Source organism: Ammospiza caudacuta, chromosome 19 (assembly GCF_027887145.1).
Source record: "Ammospiza caudacuta isolate bAmmCau1 chromosome 19, bAmmCau1.pri, whole genome shotgun sequence".
Classification (NCBI taxonomy): domain Eukaryota; kingdom Metazoa; phylum Chordata; class Aves; order Passeriformes; family Passerellidae; genus Ammospiza; species Ammospiza caudacuta.
This window is the reverse complement of record NC_080611.1, coordinates 6547990-6568080: the sequence shown is the minus strand read 5'-3', so window position 1 is coordinate 6568080 and position 20091 is coordinate 6547990. Positions and strand designations below refer to the sequence as shown.

General features: G+C 44.2%; 1 protein-coding gene across 1 annotated transcript; it reads left to right on the top strand.

The window, feature by feature from the left end:
• The first annotated feature begins 1577 nt into the window (after positions 1 to 1577).
• Positions 1578 to 18892, top strand: LOC131566102 (myosin heavy chain, skeletal muscle, adult). The gene is made up of 39 exons (XM_058817310.1): positions 1578 to 1589; positions 2331 to 2582; positions 2670 to 2813; positions 2905 to 3061; positions 4670 to 4697; positions 4795 to 4909; positions 4989 to 5081; positions 5210 to 5273; positions 5370 to 5468; positions 5574 to 5677; positions 5777 to 5915; positions 6548 to 6666; positions 6764 to 6913; positions 7466 to 7636; positions 8409 to 8718; positions 8875 to 8948; positions 9830 to 9917; positions 10012 to 10129; positions 10445 to 10568; positions 11213 to 11349; positions 11452 to 11707; positions 12445 to 12687; positions 12794 to 12970; positions 13056 to 13201; positions 13289 to 13379; positions 13470 to 13859; positions 14020 to 14146; positions 14313 to 14431; positions 14890 to 15086; positions 15445 to 15628; positions 15715 to 15880; positions 16052 to 16176; positions 16324 to 16632; positions 16734 to 16937; positions 17204 to 17329; positions 17424 to 17594; positions 17686 to 17790; positions 17935 to 18030; positions 18608 to 18892. Exons 2-39 carry the CDS (start codon positions 2376 to 2378, stop codon positions 18761 to 18763), a joined length of 5829 nt encoding a protein of 1942 aa, XP_058673293.1. The 5' UTR covers positions 1578 to 1589; positions 2331 to 2375; the 3' UTR covers positions 18764 to 18892.
• Positions 18893 to 20091: the final 1199 nt, after the last annotated feature.

The following is a 20091-nucleotide window of genomic DNA, read 5'->3' as shown; positions in this document are numbered from 1 at the left end:
CACTGAGCTCTTTTAATAATCAAAATGCCCATGACCAGGAGCAGAGCATGCTCAGAACTGATGCTGTTCAAAGCAGCTCAAGTGACAGTGCCCTTTTTCTAGAACTTGACCACTGATTCTCCAGAACTACTGGCGAATTCTCCCTTTCTCAGAGTATTGCCTACAGCAATGCTGCTCCAAACCAGGCAGCACTGTGTTGAGAGCTCTTGTTGTTGGAGCTGTATGAATATGTAAGAGTGTAAGATATTTGTGATTTGGGAGTGCTGGACTGAGGATGTGTCAGAGTGCAGAGGATCCCAGACCAATGCTGTGTGTGTGAATGTGGGTAGAGTTGTGTTTGGGCAGAAGGGTTGAGGTTTTTTTTGAGTTGTAGGTAGTGAAGGCGTGACTTGGTTGAGAGCATTGCTTGGTATATACATTGACAATAAGCACATAAATATTAGCAACACAGGCCTGAGCTCTTTAAGACATGTTAGCACTTCATGTTTGTGTGAGATGAAACAAGAAATATTACTGTATAGTTATTGACTGCATGTCTACTGGGGGTTAAAACTATTTCCTGGTCTAGGTTACTTTTGCCTCTTAGGCTCTCTTAACCCTTAGAAAATCTTAAATAAATTTTGAGAAACAGAAAAAAAAGGAATAATTTTCCTATTAATAAATGTGCTTGTTATAAATTTCTTCTCTATCAGCTCTGTAACAGAAGCATCAACGTTTTCACAATCTGAAAGTACTTGCAAAAACTGTATAATTTTTTTTCAGGTGTGAGATAATATGAATAATTTTTTTTTGTTTGAAACTACGAAGAATTATATCACTTATGACTGACTATTGCAATAATGAACATTCCTCTAGTATGCACATTTTGAATTTTTTGATTTCTGCAAAATACCAAGTGAGGGTTTATTCAGGTACATTCTCAATTGCTTTTATAGCTAAGGAGTCACATTTCACACTGAAGGCACAAACTACACGTCCAAACTTGAAACCATATTTGACCTTGCTGTCTGTTGGATTCTTCTCTATCTGATATTCCTGGACCACTACATGTCTGGTTTTCCCCTTTTTATTATAATATATAATGATCACTGAAAGAGTTTTAACAATAATTTATCTTTTGTAGAGCTGCCTTTTCTAATGATGTAAAGGCAAGCTCTATGTTCATAGGACCACATGTACAAGATATATTACATTATTTCCCTTTTACATCTGCAAAAGTACAGAAATGTCAAAGAATCCCATCTGGATCAAAGATTAGGTTACCTGTAAAGATCATAGAAGAACCAATAAATCATACACCCAAGTTCTTTAAGTGCCTTGACTAGTCCAGATTCCAATATTAATAGCCCTGTCAGGCTATTTATAGGAAATGTATCCACAGGAATGGTAAGATGCAAAACATTTCTAAATATATCAGGTCAAATGACAATTATGCCATTAGTTAAGTTTGCCAGACAATATTTTCCCAAAGATGGTTTGCCAAAATATATTTTGACAGAAGGAAAAGGAAACATCCAAAGCATCTGCATACCAGAGTCTATAAAAGTCTCTTTGGAGTGCTGTGCCCAGTCTTGACAGAAAATTTCGAGGTAAGTGTTTGGCTCCTGTGAACTGCTGGGCAAAACATATACCTTTTTATTCCATTTAACTTCCCACAAGACTTGGATATCCACTTCTGTCATGGACTAACTCTACAAGCAGTAACTATTGTAGGTTTGAAGGCAGCATGTTTTCCTTCAAATTATATATTAGAGTATCTGAGTATCTCTGCAACAAAAAATGAGTTTTTATATTTTCAAGTAGCAGTGACCTCTGCCACCAAAATAAATAACAAAATTTAACAACTTTTCAGGAACAGGATAAAATCCAAGAGTTTAAGATTTGTGGAAAGGATAACAGACAATAGTCACATTTTTATCTGTGATAATTCAAGATGAATTATCCATAGCAAGTAATTTTTAGAAAGCCACTACTTGCCATCAGAAAAAAAGAACTATTTCAGAGACTTTTAGTAGCATTAAAAAAACCCACAAAAACAGAGAGTCTGTTATGGGAACAGCCAAATTTGCTAGAGTTACAAAGTGGAAATAATACTGCTAAACTTCACAACATACTCTACACTTAACTGTTGTTCTGTACATGGACTCATAGCTGGATGTCTAAGGATTAATTTTAGAGAGCTATGTAAGTATTCTCAGCCAAGACTGGGAAGTTTAAATCCAACTTTTGACTTGCTTATATCTACTTTAAAATTTCAAAATATCAAAATGCAAGAGATCTCCTTTCTTTCACATAAAGATGTTCATTCACTGATACAACATATCTTGTAGCCCACAGAGGACCCTGCAGCCTGCGGCTCCTGAAGACGTGCAACGATGTCGGCTCCAGACGCTGACATGGCTGCCTTTGGCGAGGCGGCTCCTTACCTCCGAAAATCGGAGAAGGAGAGAATTGAGGCCCAGAACAAACCTTTTGATGCCAAGACCTGTGTCTTTGTGGTACATCCAAAGGAGTCCTATGTGAAGGGGAAGATCGAGAGTAAGGATGCAGGGAAGGTCACTGTCAAGTCTGAAGGTGGAGAGGTAAATAAATGCAAAATGCACAAATAAAATTTAATTCCCACTCTAGGTTCTTAGCTGACATACATACATCTCTCTATTCTGTGGCAGACCCTGACTGTGAAAGAAGATCAAATCTTCTCCATGAACCCTCCCAAGTATGACAAAATCGAGGACATGGCCATGATGACCCACCTGCACGAACCCGCTGTGCTGTACAACCTCAAAGAGCGTTACGCAGCCTGGATGATCTACGTAAGTGGCAGCAGCAGCTTCCTCTGGGCAGCCTCAGGAGCTGCTGGGCCAGGCTCAGGGCAAGGCAACGTGCTGTGTCCCTTCCTTGCAGACCTACTCGGGTCTCTTCTGCGTCACTGTCAACCCCTACAAGTGGCTGCCGGTGTACAACCCCGAGGTGGTGTTGGCCTACCGAGGCAAGAAGCGCCAGGAGGCCCCTCCACACATCTTCTCCATCTCTGACAACGCCTATCAGTTCATGCTGACTGGTGAGTTTCATGATTTTCTTTAAAATCACTTGGCTGTAAATACTCACAAAGGAGAAAAAAAAGTCTTTTCACTGTACAATAGTTCTGTTTAATGTTGCTGGCAATGTGGATGTTCTGTCATCTCTGTAAATAGATTTTTTACTGAACATCATAATTTAGATAAAGCTTATAGAAATCAATGTTAAATTTTCATGTCCACTGTATTTGGGAGGATATGATTTAACATTGAAAATATTGTCAGATTTTCCATTCAAGAAATTTGGATATATTTTAAAGCTCTGCTTTTTCTCATATGAAAGGATTGTTCTTTGAATGATTTGCTATGCAGGACTGAAAATCACTAGGGTGAATTTCTGTAAATAACGCTGTCTGTAAATGGAAAGTACATTAAACATTGGAGCCAATGTTTTCTATGGTAGCTTTACAAAACCTCTGGAAGCAGTCTCAGTCAGAAATTGCAGCGAAACCTGCTCAGAAAAATAATAACTTCCTTCCTCTGTCTCAATCAATTTCTTCTTTTTCATTCATTATTATAAAGGAAAGAAACACCAAAGAAGGGTAGTGACAATGTTTCTAGCACTGTCTAAATATCCAGGATTTTAGGAAAGAGCAGATTGGTCAGAAATATAGATAACAGTATAATAACATGTATTTTAATTTGTTAAAAGAAATCTTCTTCCATCTTTTGTCCCCAGTTACTGTATTTAAATCTGTAGCATTCAGAGTGTTAAGAAAGGTAATTGGAAGAGAATTCAATGAAAACAAACAATATTAAATTGATGTTTGAGTAGTGTGTCTTCTCAGGATCAAAAGTGTAATATATTTACCCTTGCTGACATCTTCATAATGCAGAAACTTTGTGAGTGCAAACCCAGACTGCTCCACTAAAAGTTAGTTCCCTAATTGATTAGTCTCTTCCTGGAGATTTTCCAGTTTTAATAGTGCAAAGGTTTTGTCAATGGAGTCACAATGGGAGCATAGGTTAAAAAACAACCAAACAAAATTGTGGAAAGCAAACTCAGCTGAAGATATAGCAAAGAGAAATACTGAATCTATTTATGTAAGTACCAAAATTTGAATATTCTAGATTATGGCAGACTACTCCAGTAAAGGTTACTACATATTTATAATGTTACTTTGATTTTCTTTAGGCAATAATCAATTGGCCAACAACATAAAAACCATTCAGGAGACTTATTGATTGATCAGGAATGGTTGCTCCTATGTAATAAAGTTTATGAGATGCACATGCTCCAGTTCAATTCAGCTTGCTGATAGACAATTTAATCAGTAACTCTACAAAATTGATCATTAGTTGGAATAATTTCTACCAACAAAATGAATAGCATGACACGAAGGGAATAGCCAGAATAAGAAGTGCAAGTGTGCTATACTTAGCATCACCTCAGGGTCATGACACCAATTTCCCAACTGGATCTAGGAACATTAAATCTTAGAAAAGGAAGTAAGGGTGAAGGTAGAAAGGTTTATTAATGGAAATAGATGCCCAGTGCTAGTGCACCTACTAAAAGCCACAGGAACAATTTTATCAATGGATATTCATGACACATAATAATAATAATAATTTATTTTCTGCCCTGTTCACAGATCGGGAGAACCAGTCCATCCTGATCACGTAGGTACCCCCCTGCGCGGGTCCCCACAGGGCTGCCCGGTGCCAGGGCCCCTCCTGCCTGACCACGCACCCTCTGCTTCCCTCTTGGCTTTGGCAGCGGAGAATCCGGGGCCGGGAAGACTGTGAACACCAAGCGTGTCATCCAGTACTTTGCAACAATTGCAGCCAGTGGAGACAAGAAAAAGGAGGAGCAGACCTCAGGCAAAATGCAGGTGAGGTCCCAGGGATAGAAACATGCACCTACCCAATTTCCTCGTGAACTAGATGATGACAGGAAGACATCTGTTCTAGGGGACACTTGAGGATCAAATCATCAGTGCCAACCCACTGCTGGAGGCCTTTGGAAACGCCAAGACTGTGAGGAACGACAACTCCTCACGCTTTGTGAGTTCTTGCTTTGGATAAAATCTCCCACCCTATGGCAACACACTTGATGCCTGAAGAGTTCTTCATGCAAAGGAGACATCAGCAGAACACATCCAGGCTGACCTGCTGCTGCTTCTGCTTCACAGGGCAAATTCATCAGAATCCACTTTGGTGCCACAGGCAAACTGGCTTCTGCTGACATTGAAACTTGTAAGAGATTCTCCTGGACTGCTCCCATCCCTTCCCAAATTCCCATCTCCATGTACATTCCCACAAGTGTCTAACTCTTTCTACCATCCTTGCCAGATCTGCTGGAGAAGTCCAGAGTCACTTTCCAGCTCAAGGCGGAAAGGAGCTACCACATCTTTTATCAGATTATGTCCAACAAGAAGCCGGAGCTAATTGGTAGGAAAAAGCATTATGACTTTTTGGGGTTGATCACTTAGGAACAGCTCCCTCTCTTACCTGTTGGCAAAAGTAAACCTATGCTTTGCCTTTTCCTATTTGCAGACATGCTCCTCATTACCACCAACCCCTACGATTTCCACTATGTGAGTCAAGGGGAGGTCACTGTGCCCAGCATTGATGACCAGGAGGAGCTGATGGCTACAGATGTAAGTAACACAGTAACAAGGTACCTAGAGAGCACGTCTTGAGGGTTACATCTCTGACCCACTAAGGACACATCTTTGAATTCATTATTTTGACTGCAGAGTGCCATTGACATCCTGGGTTTCAGTGCTGATGAGAAAACGGCCATCTACAAGCTGACAGGGGCTGTCATGCACTATGGGAACCTGAAGTTCAAGCAGAAGCAACGAGAGGAGCAGGCAGAGCCTGATGGCACAGAAGGTACCAGCAAATCCAGGGGCTGATTTGTGCCCTTCTCTGCCTCCAGAGGTGATATGTTAGCCTCCAGAGGCACACTGCAGTGGCCTGAGTCCCCACATACCACAGAGAGAATTTCTTTTTTTGCCCCTGCTCCCTCTAACTGCAGAGGTACTTTCCTAGTCATGGAAGTCCCATTATTTTATTCAATGGTGGCTCCCCAGAATCATGCTGCCTGAAAGCAGAAACTTCAATTTCAACACAGGATATCTCTCTCTCTCTTGAAAACATCCAAGCACTAATAGACACTGATGGGCAATTGTTTTTTCTAAGAAATAACTCCTGCAAGCTGTGCTACCCACAAATCCCCTTCCCACAGAAAGAGAATATGCCTTGCCTTATGTCCTGCTAGTGGCTTTTGGTTGTTGTTCTGGGAAATTCCAGGTTCAAGCTCTTCCTATCCAAGCCATACTTGTTCTTGCCTTCAAAGACCACCATCAGTAGTGTCCAGAATTTGCATTGCTTCACAGGCCTTCAATATGGAATGAGACAAATCCTCTTCCATTCCTAGAACATGAACAGCAAAGTTGTTCACAACACATGAAGTACAGAGATGGTCCATGAACAAAGGCTTTTCTCTCTCTCCCCACCTCTAGTGGCTGACAAGGCTGCCTACCTAACGGGCCTCAACTCAGCTGAATTTCTCAAGGCCTTGTGTTACCCCCGAGTCAAGGTTGGGAATGAATACGTGACCAAAGGTCAAAACGTGACACAGGTAACATCTGACAGTCAAAAATGCACAGCTGGAAGGACCATGTCACATTTTTCTTTGCCCCTCAGAGGTAATTCCAATCCTGTCTCCTCTGCTGTAGGTGAACAATTCAGTGGGTGCCCTGGCCAAGGCAATGTTTGAGAAGATGTTCCTGTGGATGGTTGTTCGTATCAACCAACAGCTGGACACGAAGCAGCCCAGGCAGTACTTCATTGGTGTCCTGGACATTGCTGGCTTTGAGATCTTTGATGTAAGGAGCAAGGGTTTGACACCACAGTCAAGCAATGGGCAAGGAGGGCTCAGGAGGACACAGGAACACACAGAGAGCACTAAGGCTCACACAGCTATGAGCCAAAGGGGTGGATGCTCTTGTAGAGGCAGTGGTCTGGCAAGTTCACAGTGTGTTTCCTGTTCTGTGAATGCAGTGATGATGCAAGGACTTCTGTGTCAGAACACAACCCCCCAGATTTTTGTTCTGAGACCTGGGAAATTCTTGGGTGGGAGACTCGGGAGGTTTCTACCATCCAGCAGCTCGGAGAACTGACACCATGGGGCTACTGAGCTTACCAAAGACTTGCAGCTGAGTACCACAGTGAAAAAGAATTGACACTTTTGGCTTGATTTGCAAAGTAATAATGAAAGTGTCCTTCAAGGACAGTGAGTGTTAGAGTAGAAACACATAGTGGTATAGTAGGGTCGGGAGCAGTATTTCAACTTCAAACAGCCTTAGGAGAATGGCAGCAAAGGCCTGCGTGTTTTGGCACACCTTGAGAACCTGTGCACCTTTCCTTGCTTTGGGCAGTTCAACAGCTTTGAGCAGCTGTGCATCAACTTCACCAATGAGAAACTGCAACAGTTCTTCAACCACCACATGTTCGTGCTGGAGCAGGAGGAGTACAAGAAGGAGGGCATTGAATGGGAGTTCATTGACTTTGGCATGGACCTGGCTGCCTGCATTGAGCTCATTGAGAAGGTACCTTTCCCTTGCATGATATGATGGCTGTTGGAATTCTGTGATGTTTCTGAGGCACGGTCAGCTCAGATGGAACTCACAGCCAGATACATACCATTGGTTAAGGAAAGTACTTTTGTACTGTATTTTATTTTAGCCTGGGAAAGAGAAATGGGGAAATGCACATGTGTGTCATCAATCTTCCTCGTCTAGTCTTCAAGCATGGAAAAGTATCCTGGACTTCCAGCAAAAGACTTGTAAAACAAACTGGATTCAGTCTCCTTCCTTCTCCAAAGGCTCAAATCCAAAGTCTACAGACAAATTTGAGAAACAAATATCATATCACCTGACCTCCCCAATCTACAGAGCCCCTGGAAGCTGCTTTTCCCCATATTTTCTCTTTATCATTGCTTCCCCAATTCTACAATTGATTCTCATGTGAACTGGATAGACATTCCTACCAGTTCCATGAAGATAGGCTGCAGGGAGGCAAGAGATGGCAGAAATTAACTCCTTGACTGAGAATAACTCGTGGTAAACCCAGGCTTTCATCCAGGATGAGATGCTGCCAATAGTACAACCAGACTTTGATGTTCATAGCACTGGTTTCTTGTCATTGTCATAGAGTCACAGAACGTTTTGGGTAGGAAGGGACCATAAAGAACATTTTGTTCCAATCCCCTACCATGGTGGGGGACTCCTTCCACTAGACCAGGCAGAAGAACATCCCATCTAATGCGACGTTGAACATTTCCATTAACCTTCCCTTGTAACTTCTTGTGATTTCTCCCAGCCCATGGGCATCTTCTCCATCCTGGAAGAGGAGTGCATGTTCCCCAAGGCAACTGACACCTCTTTCAAGAACAAGCTCTATGACCAGCACCTGGGCAAGTCCAACAACTTCCAGAAGCCCAAGCCAGGCAAAGGCAAGGCTGAGGCCCACTTCTCCCTGGTGCACTATGCTGGCACAGTGGACTACAACATCTCTGGGTGGCTGGAGAAGAACAAGGACCCTCTGAATGAAACTGTCATTGGGCTGTACCAGAAATCATCTGTCAAGACCCTGGCTTTACTCTTTGCCAGCTATGGTGGAGCTGATGCAGGTCAGTTTTTTTGTCAAAATTGTATTTTTATTGTAGGACAAATTTTTTTTAGAATTAAAGCTGTAAACACTAGAAATGTAAAGTGGCTTTGTGTTTTGTAGCATCCAATATATCTTGTCCATATTATAAAACTTTTTTATTTTCTTTTATTTTCAGATGCTGGTGGTGGTGGCAAGAAGGGAGGCAAGAAGAAGGGTTCTTCTTTCCAGACTGTCTCAGCCCTTTTCAGGGTAATTAGAATATTTATTATCTCCTTAAAAGATAGAAAGCATTTTATTCTGAATCTGAAAGGTCTGTTTCCATTTTGGATATAACTCTTGTCATCCTTTAAAACCCTTCCCTTTCCATCCTTGTAACTTACACAATATTCCTTTTTTAATGCCATCTTTGAATATTCCACAAAGATATCTAAAGTTCACCTACTTAGATGGGAGTGAGTAACTTAACAGCTAACTTCCTAAAATCATCTCGATAGCATTCAGATATATTTCCTAGACTTTTTTTATGTAATTAGGCAGATTTTCAGTACTGACTCATAGTAAAATTTGAAAATAATAGATCAAACATAAAAAGCAAAAAGAAATTACTCCAACATTATAGGATTTTAAGACAATGACTAGATTTCAATGCGGAAAAAGATCAAAGGTTAAATTATATCAAATTTATGGCTTCTGAGGTCAGTTTTCAGTTGTCTTCTAAGGTTGAGACTGAATACTATTAAAGAGTCATTTTATATGGACTATCCCCTCCATTTAGAAACAACTTACTTAGCTGAAAAATCAGATGCTAGTCATGCTCGATCAGGAGCGTGTCATTTATTTAATATCCCCAACACTATACCACAAGAATTACCAGCTCAAAGGAAAACTGTGAGATGATAGCCCTGTATTTGGATGAGGAGGTCAAGGAAAAGTAATGCTAACCATTATTCTATAAAATAACTTCAAAACCAAAATTTGGGACCCTTCAGCTTCCAATTTTTCTTTTGGGAGTTCTGCAAGTTGTTTTGGAGAAGACAGGTCTGCATCCTGAAACATCAGTTTGTTACATCCACTGTTAAGATTCTACTGCTTACCCTTAATAATGTAAACTTCATTTCATGATCTCACAGGAGAATTTGAACAAGCTGATGGCTAACTTGAGAAGCACTCACCCCCATTTTGTGCGCTGTATCATCCCCAATGAAACTAAAACACCTGGTAAGGCAAGCCAAGGGGAGGAAAGCTTGAGCAGCAGAAGCTCTTCTCCTGAGTGTCAAACAGCAGGGTGGTCACTAATGGTGGTATTTGTCAGGTGCCATGGAGCACGAGCTGGTGCTGCACCAGCTGCGCTGTAACGGCGTGCTGGAAGGGATCAGGATCTGCAGGAAAGGGTTCCCCAGCAGAGTCCTCTATGCTGACTTCAAACAGAGGTGAGAGCTCTCAACCTTTCTGCCAACTCAGAGCAAGCTGAAGAGACTAATCTTCTTATAATATACTTTGAACTTTTTATTTTAAACTGGTACTGATCACACACGTAGATGTTTCACCATCAGTTTATGATGATGTGGCGGTGCTGAGATCACGATTGTTTTGTACTTAGAATTACTATTAAAAGCATTTCCCATATCCTCTCCTTAGAGGGCGAAATATCTCTAGGCATGAGATTGGTTCAATAGTACAGTCTGAAAAGTTATGGTGGTGGATTCAACGAATGAGATTTCTTAATGTTCTGCTTTCTCCTACAGATACAGAGTACTTAATGCCAGTGCAATCCCAGAGGGACAGTTCATGGATAACAAGAAAGCTTCAGAGAAGCTCCTTGGGTCCATTGATGTAGACCATACCCAGTACAGATTTGGTCACACCAAGGTAAAAAACAAGACCTGTGTTAAAAGTTTGTCCAAACCAGCGTGAGTGGGCTCTGTCAGGGAATCAGGCACAGCACAATAACATAACAGATCTGCCAGACTAGGGGCTACTACCAGCAAGTGCCCAGTCTCACTGTAATCAAGGCAAGTGAGGATGACCCAGGAATGGTAGTCAGACTCAAGTGGGAGTCCACACCATTAGTGAAGTTTGTTACAATAAGAATGATCTAAGTTGAAGCCATAAAACCTTGTTTTTCAACATTTGTCAGGGTCACATATAGGTAGGTAAAAAAGGCAAGACCCTAGTCATTAATTCATTGACATAGACACAGAAGTGAGATTGGTCTAACATCAAACCTAGAATTAACAGGTCATGGTGGAGCTCACCAGTGTCCATGACCAGGCATAGGAGTGGCTGAGGCTGTGGCTGAATTGGAAACCAGTACTCATGACAAATAGCTCAGACAAGGACTGAATGCTTAGGGCTGAGATTATGGAAAGTCCTAAGGCCTTGGACAGAGGATATGGGAGAGGGCCCAAGGTGATACTGATCGTGGCCATTAAAGTCTTTCAGCAATCTGAATGACTCTGTGCTCTGTTCTATCCCACATCACAATGACATGGTGCAACATTTAATTTCTCAAGGTGTTCTTCAAAGCTGGGTTGCTGGGACTCCTGGAGGAGATGAGAGACGACAAGTTGGCAGAAATCATCACTCGCACACAAGCCAGGTGCAGGGGCTTCCTGATGAGAGTGGAGTATAAGAGAATGGTGGAGAGGAGGTAGATATTTCTCATAATTAGTTGATTTTCATGGAACTTTACTGATGAAGTTTAAATTAATCACACCATATCCATATAATAATTGTGTAAATTTCAATTCAGAGAGTCCATCTTCTGCATCCAGTACAACGTTCGCTCATTCATGAATGTCAAACACTGGCCATGGATGAAGCTGTTCTTCAAGATCAAGCCATTGCTGAAGAGTGCAGAGTCTGAGAAGGAAATGGCCAACATGAAGGAAGAGTTTGAGAAAACCAAGGAAGAGCTTGCAAAGTCTGAGGCAAAGCGGAAGGAGCTGGAAGAGAAAATGGTGGCCCTGGTGCAGGAGAAAAATGACCTGCAGCTCCAAGTGCAGGCTGTGAGTATCACTGTTCATTTTCCCCTGGAAAAAGAATCGTATACTGACAGAATGCTTCTTGTCCTGCAAAGAGACTCAAAGAAAGACCTACTTTTCCTACATACAATAAATCCTTGATTATTTTCAGAAACATGGATACTTCCCATTAAAACTCAAAAAGGAAAAGGGAGTTTCTTAACACTGAATGAAATTATCAGCTAGTTACCACGGAAGATCCTAGACGTGGCCTGGAAAGAAGCCACAGAGGTAGCTGATAGACTAGAACTTTACTGACCATGTAGTCTATAGAAAAGTGATACATTTCTTTCTCAAAAATGTGTTATCAAAAATTGAAAAGCCTCTAAGTAACAAATAATTAAAGGCTTTGTTGAGACAACCAAAGAAAAAGTGAGTAGATACAATTTCCATGAGAAAAAAAAAACATGTTCCAAGCCCATACTCATGCTGAAATTAGAAATTGAATTAGAATGTTCTGTTCTGCATTAGTGATTATTATATGAGGCATTGTCATAGATAACTGCCCTGGGAGACAAATTTAAGAGACACAAAATCTTTGGAATAAATATTGATTCCAAATGACAAGGTTTACCAGTAGACATCACTCAAGATCCCTCTGTTGCTGATCTTGAAGATCAGGTTCAGCTTCTACCTTTAAACCTACCTACTCTGTGATTAAAAAAGGCAGAGCAGAGAATGTTCAAAACATCAGAACCCACAAATTTCTGTCTGTCCACCAGGAAGCAGATAGCTTGGCTGATGCTGAGGAAAGGTGCGACCAGCTCATCAAAAACAAAATCCAGCTGGAAGCCAAAATTAAGGAGCTGACAGAAAGGGCAGAGGATGAAGAGGAAATCAATGCTGAGCTGACAGCCAAGAAGAGGAAGCTGGAGGATGAATGTTCAGAGCTGAAGAAAGATATTGATGACCTTGAGCTAACACTGGCCAAGGTGGAGAAGGAAAAACATGCCACTGAAAACAAGGTATGAGGTAGAACCTGTCACTCACACTCCAGAAAATGGGCTGTGTGCCATTGCAGGACATCTATAGCTACTTCCTTTATTTACATTTGCTCCCTTCTTCTCAAAGGTGAAAAACCTGACTGAGGAGATGGCAGCTCTGGATGAGACAATTGCCAAGCTGACAAAGGAGAAGAAAGCCCTCCAAGAGGCGCATCAGCAGACCCTGGATGACCTGCAGGTAGAGGAAGACAAAGTCAATACTCTGACCAAAGCCAAGACCAAGCTGGAACAGCAAGTGGACGATGTAAGCACACAGACACAGAACAGGAAGAGGACAGGTATGGAGCCCAAGCTGGCTGACAGAGCCCTGATGGTCTTGTTGTGTTTAGCTGGAAGGGTCCCTGGAGCAAGAGAAGAAACTGCGCATGGACCTGGAGAGAGCAAAAAGGAAACTGGAAGGAGACCTGAAGCTGGCCCAGGACAGCATCATGGATTTGGAGAATGATAAGCAGCAGCTGGATGAGAAACTGAAGAAGTAAGTGTGGCTCTGGGGCACCTGAGTGCTGGGCTGCAGCACTTGTCTTGTTTCTTTGTGCTCTAACACGGTTCACTTGTCCCAAAGGAAAGACTTTGAAATCAGCCAGATCCAGAGCAAGATCGAGGATGAACAGGCCCTGGGCATGCAATTTCAGAAGAAGATCAAGGAGCTGCAGGCAAGTCTCTGTGCCTTTTGCCCTGCCTTTCTCAAGCTCAGCTCAGGCAGGAGGAGGGCACGGCTGTGAAGGGTCCCTGCTGTTCTGCAGGCCCGCATTGAGGAGCTGGAGGAGGAGATTGAGGCAGAGCGAACCTCTCGCGCTAAAGCAGAGAAGCATCGCGCTGACCTGTCCAGGGAGCTGGAGGAGATCAGCGAGCGCCTGGAAGAAGCAGGAGGGGCCACAGCAGCTCAGATTGAGATGAACAAGAAGCGTGAGGCAGAGTTCCAGAAGATGCGCCGTGACCTGGAAGAGGCCACGCTGCAGCACGAAGCCACGGCTTCTGCTCTGCGCAAGAAGCACGCGGACAGCACAGCTGAGCTGGGCGAGCAGATCGACAACCTGCAACGCGTGAAGCAGAAGCTGGAGAAGGAGAAGAGTGAGCTGAAGATGGAGATTGATGACTTGGCCAGCAACATGGAGTCTGTCTCCAAAGCCAAGGTATGGAGTTGCAGGAGAAAATGCTCACAAGAACAAAGTGTGGCAAAAAAGCTGCCTCTGACACACACATGCTCAGAAACAAAATCTCCACGTTAACAATAAGGCAGAGCATAGACCATCATCTCTTTTCCTTTCCTCTTTTCCTTTCCATCCTCTCTAGGCCAACCTGGAGAAGATGTGCCGCACACTGGAAGATCAGCTGAGTGAGCTTAAAACTAAGGAGGAGCAGAATCAGCGCATGATCAACGACCTCAATACACAAAGAGCTCGTCTGCAGACAGAGTCAGGTGAGACACCCTCATCCCCAGAGCTCAACAGCAGGACCTCTGTGCCCTGAGAGTACAAGTGGCAGCTGGTATAAGTTCTCCAGGCCATTACAGGTTACATGGCTTTACAAGCAGAAGGTGTCTTAGGAGTAACAATCTACTTCCTTTTTTTCCTTTCCTTTTCCAGGTGAATTTTCCCGCCAGGTGGAGGAGAAAGATGCTCTGATCTCTCAGCTGTCTAGGGGCAAGCAAGGATTTACCCAACAGATTGAGGAACTCAAGAGACATCTAGAGGAAGAAATCAAGGTCTGGAAGTACTCTAGCATCCACAGCCTACATCACACCCAAAACCATCTGCAGAATACTGACTGGCGCTAGACTGCTTCAGTGTTCTTTCCCCAAACACACATAAGCCTGAAGGGAACAGTATTAATGCACAATCCTTCAGTCTACCACAAGGGAGGGAAGGAAGCAGAATGCTGTATGTGCTGGAGGAATTATTCCACATGAGATTCTTCCATGAGATTCTGAAGATCCTCTAAGACTGGATTCAGCCACACATGTGTGAACATATATACAAACAGCAGATTACTGTCCCAAGAGTCACAAATGCTTCCTGATGCTCCAGAATATGTCAATGAGTGCTTCACCAGCTCCAAGCTATACATTTGCCTAATAATTCATTTCAATTTCACTTTCAAGTTCAGAGTCAAGAGGGATTTAAAGATAAGTATTCAAGTTTGCGAAACCCAATGTCCCCACAGGCGAAGAACGCCCTGGCCCATGCCCTGCAGTCCGCTCGCCACGACTGTGACTTGCTCCGGGAACAATATGAGGAGGAGCAGGAGGCCAAGGGGGAGCTGCAACGAGCCCTGTCCAAAGCAAATGGTGAAGTGGCCCAGTGGAGAACCAAATATGAGACGGACGCGATTCAGCGCACGGAGGAGCTTGAGGAGGCCAAGTATGTGGGGAAGGAGAATGGGAAATGACGGGAGAAGACTGAAAATGGTCACGGGAAATTTGAATCTCTGAGGGTGGGTTAAGATAAGAATGGGAGTGAAGCAAGTACATACTGTCGTTGTAAAAAAAGGAGGGAGAGAGAGAAAAAGAGAGATTGGAACTAGAAAACATAGGCTTTAGAAGTGCTAAAAGAGGCCTAATCCTTCCAAAGTGATAGAACAAATCAAAGTATAGATCCATACATATCTGTGAAAAGTGCACAGTTCAAAACCCTTAAAGTGACCAGCTGACGTCTCATGAAAGTATAGAACTGACATCTTTCCAGGCTCTGATGTACAACTGTGCTTGTTGCCTCCCAGGAAGAAGCTGGCCCAGCGCCTGCAGGATGCAGAGGAGCATGTTGAGGCTGTCAATGCCAAATGTGCCTCCCTGGAAAAGACAAAGCAGAGGCTGCAGAATGAAGTGGAGGACCTGATGATTGATGTGGAGAGATCCAATGCTGCCTGTGCTGCTCTGGATAAGAAGCAGAAGAACTTTGACAAGGTCTTTTGGCCTCCAGCACCAGCACTCCTGGTCAGAGCAGGGCCCTGTGATGGCCACAGCCCTACTCACCCCCCGTTTCTCTTCAGATCCTGGCAGAATGGAAGCAGAAGTATGAGGAAACGCAGGCTGAGCTGGAGGCCTCGCAGAAGGAGTCACGCTCTCTGAGCACGGAGCTGTTCAAGATGAAGAATGCCTATGAGGAGTCCTTGGACCACCTGGAAACAATGAAGCGGGAGAACAAGAACTTGCAGCGTAAGTCCCTGGCCCTCTGCTCCTCCCTGGTCTTTCTCACTATCAGCCATTCCCACCATTGTTCATGGCTCTGTGCCTGCAGGTCTGCAGAGATGCCTGTCCCCTTGGTGGGGCAGAGCCCTTCCCACTCTGCTCTGTGCCTGACCATGCCATTGATCTTTGTGCCCACAGAGGAGATTTCCGACCTCACAGAGCAGATTGCGGAGGGAGGAAAGGCCATTCATGAGCTGGAGAAAGTGAAGAAGCAGATTGAGACAGAGAAATCCGAACTGCAAGCATCCCTGGAGGAAGCTGAGGTACAGACAAGGCTAATTAATAATGGCCCCACCACGAGTATGGGTGTAGGCCTTTGGAGAGAGAGCAGGATCTAAGCCTTCCTTTCATATGGAACTGCATGAAAGATTATTTTGAAAGTAAAACATTCTTTGTGCTGAATTGTGCAGGCCTCCCTGGAACATGAGGAGGGGAAGATCCTGCGCCTGCAGCTTGAGCTCAACCAAGTGAAGTCTGAGATTGATAGGAAGATAGCAGAGAAAGATGAGGAGATTGACCAGCTGAAGAGAAACCACCTACGAGTCGTGGACTCGATGCAGAGCACCCTGGATGCTGAGATCAGGAGCAGGAATGAAGCCCTGAGGCTGAAGAAGAAGATGGAGGGAGACCTGAATGAAATGGAGATCCAGCTGAGCCATGCCAACCGCCAGGCTGCAGAGGCACAGAAGAACCTGAGGAACACCCAGGCTGTGCTCAAGGTCCGTTCAGCAGAGCTACAAAAAGAGAAATGCGATTCATGACATTTTTACCATTCAAGCACCCACTGATGCCTGGTAATCCCCCTTGTCTCCCTTTCCAGGACACTCAGCTGCACCTGGACGATGCTCTCAGGACACAGGATGACCTGAAGGAGCAGGTGGCCATGGTGGAGCGCAGAGCAAACCTGCTGCAGGCTGAAGTTGAGGAGCTCCGTGCAGCCCTAGAGCAGACGGAGCGGTCGAGGAAATTGGCTGAGCAGGAGCTTCTGGATGCCACTGAACGTGCACAGCTCCTCCACAGCCAGGTAATATGCTGTTGAAAATTTTTCCCATTCACAAGTTATAACAAAGACTGAAATTGTTATTCATCTTTTAAGTGATTCCTGTGTAAACATTTGACGAAATGTGCTGCAATATGTCCCCTCCATCCAGCCCTCAATATCTGGTTTACTGCTCTGGTGCTAAAGAAGTCTCTTGCACTAAAGTCTTTCCTAAACCATAGCCACATTTTCAGGCCTGATGTGGAGGCATTTGATTTGACAGTAGGAATCTTGTCTTTCCTGTTGCACAGAACACCAGCCTGATCAACACCAAGAAGAAGCTGGAAACGGACATTTCCCAGATCCAGAGTGAAATGGAGGATACCATCCAGGAAGCCCGCAATGCTGAGGAGAAGGCCAAGAAGGCCATCACAGATGTGAGTTCAGTGCTCTTGGCATTGATTATGGTGAATATACTCTGCCCAAAATATCTCCAGCCCCAAAATGACTTTGACCTTTTGTTCTGATCAGGCGGCCATGATGGCAGAAGAGCTGAAGAAGGAGCAGGACACCAGTGCCCACCTGGAGAGGATGAAGAAGAACCTGGACCAGACAGTGAAGGACCTGCAGCACCGTCTGGAAGAGGCCGAGCAGCTGGCACTGAAGGGAGGGAAGAAACAACTTCAGAAGCTGGAGGCCAGGGTGTGTAGGGCTGGGGCTGTGCCTGAGGGAGCGTGTCCCTCCTTGGAGAGACATTGGCAGGGCAGCTGCAGGGCTGGGCTTGTCCTTGCAGGTGCGGGAGCTGGAAGGGGAGGTTGATGCTGAGCAGAAGCGCAGCGCTGAAGCCGTGAAGGGTGTGCGCAAGTACGAGCGCAGGGTGAAGGAACTCACCTACCAGGTAAGGCAGCAATCTTCTCCTGCTCTCACTGGGCCTTCTCACAGTGAGTCACATTTTGCATACACCATCCCCAAGGGGAATTGTTAACCTCCCCTGATGCAAAATCAAGAATTGACTCTCTAATCTGTTTACCAACTGCTTTAGTCTGAGGAAGACAGGAAGAATGTGCTGAGGCTGCAGGATCTGGTGGACAAGCTGCAAATGAAAGTGAAATCCTACAAGAGACAAGCTGAGGAGGCTGTAAGTATCCCTTGGAGAAAGGGCAAAAATTCCATTGGGGAGAACACACATTGAATGAGTCTGAATACCAGGAGGAGGGTAAAGAAACTCCTGAGACACAACTGTTTTGGCCATGCCGTTTTGCTGTAGTTTCATGAGGCCTTGGTGAGCTCTGGGCACTCTGCAGTCAGGGACATTCATTAAGGGAAGATCTGCAGCCTGTTTCACACAGGAGGCCAGAGTAAACAAACCAGGGGCCACACCCAGTGACTGACAAGTTCCTTAATCTCTGCTAATAATAAGCAGCAGAAGGCTTCCTGGTCTTCTTAACCCCATAATTCATACAGACAAGTAGTGTGAGAATAAGTACAGAAATGATAAATTAAAGCATGAAATTGATTCTCCTGTGTGACACAGTCCTGGTGGAGCTTGTCCCCATAGGGTCCTGCGAAGGGGAGGATGAGGAGCTCTGTGTGAGGTTGATGTGTGAGCAGTGGTGGGAGGGGAATGGAGATTTGCAGCCCCACAAGGCTGACTTGCAGCAGGAGTGAAACCCCTGCCCTGTGCTCCTGAGCCCTGATTGGCTCTGCTCTCACAGGAGGAGCTGTCCAATGTGAACCTGTCCAAGTTCCGCAAGATCCAGCACGAGCTGGAGGAGGCCGAGGAGCGGGCTGACATTGCAGAGTCACAGGTCAACAAGCTCCGAGTGAAGAGCCGTGACATGCATGCCAAGAAGATAGAAGAGGAAGAGTGAGGATGTCACAAGGCATCAAAGTGACCTGAGGGATGCACAAAATGTGAACCCTCTGTCACTGTCTTCCAGATTTGATATTTGCAACCAGCTCAATACATAGGCAATAAAGAGTAGATTCATTTGCATTCACATCATGAGTGGTTATTTGTTTTTGTTTTTTACGGGTGAGGTCTTTATCACCATTAGTCTTTGGACACAGTTTTGCCTTATAAAACCTTTGTGTAGCTTTGTGGTGGTACAGCTTTTTATCATCTAATTTCCAAATTATTATCCCTTTAATAACACTTTAGCCAATGAGTAATGAAAGCTTCTTACTCACATAAGTGATCCTGAAAGACACAGAGTGAAAGAGAAAAGTTGTTTTTGCTGTTGCCTGTGTTGGTCAAGCAGCTGTTGAGTAAGTCAGAGTGGTGTTGAATAGGAAGAACACATTTCCAATTAAATTCTGTTAGTTATTTCAGGAACTAAGGAAGCACAAGGAACTATACATTAGAAATGTACATTAGAAGGCTTCCATGACACTCAGCAAACAGTGCCAATAAATAATACACTAAATTCACTATTGTTAAACCACAAAATTGCACAGATACGGAAACAAAATACAGTGTCATTTGTGAAGAAATGGACTCTGGGCTGAGAATCCCCTGTCAGGAGGAAGTTCTGCCACATGTTCTGTGTAATTGTGTGAAAATATCAGCTCATTTTTCAGCAGTGGTAGCAGAAGAGAAAATAAGAAGAAACAAGGTCAAGGAGACCAACTACACGCAGGGACTTAGGAAGATAAGTTTTCTAAGATAACCTTGGATAGAAAGAAAAGGGAAAACTGCACTTCTGTAAGAAGATGCACCATTTATTGGAAATGTGTATCAAATACCTTCCCTATCTCAGAAGATAGCCATACATGCTTGAACCCTGTCTGTTCTTGGGGAACTCTGCATGGACCTGAAATCTTGGGATATATTCATGGATGTATATGAAATAGTACCTGTAAGTCACCTCAGAGGGATCAGCTTCAGGCTGGAGCCTGAGGCAGTGCTGGGGACTGGGCAGGAAGGTGAGCACCCCACCAGCTTTGTGGAAGTTGAGATGAGGGGTAAGCACTGGCAGGCATTGCAAGGAAACTGCCTGTCTGCTCCCCCACAGGTGGAGGGAACCTGAACAGACCATGGGTACAATGAGGCAGTGACCCACTCTCCCACACTTACCTCTGGCCTTTGGTGCTGTGAAGAAAGCGCAGACATCTGAGGCAATATCCCAGGGTGAGGGGTGGTGTAGGGCAAAAAGACATCAGTTGGGCTGTGGCCATGTCTTTTGCTTCACCATTTAGG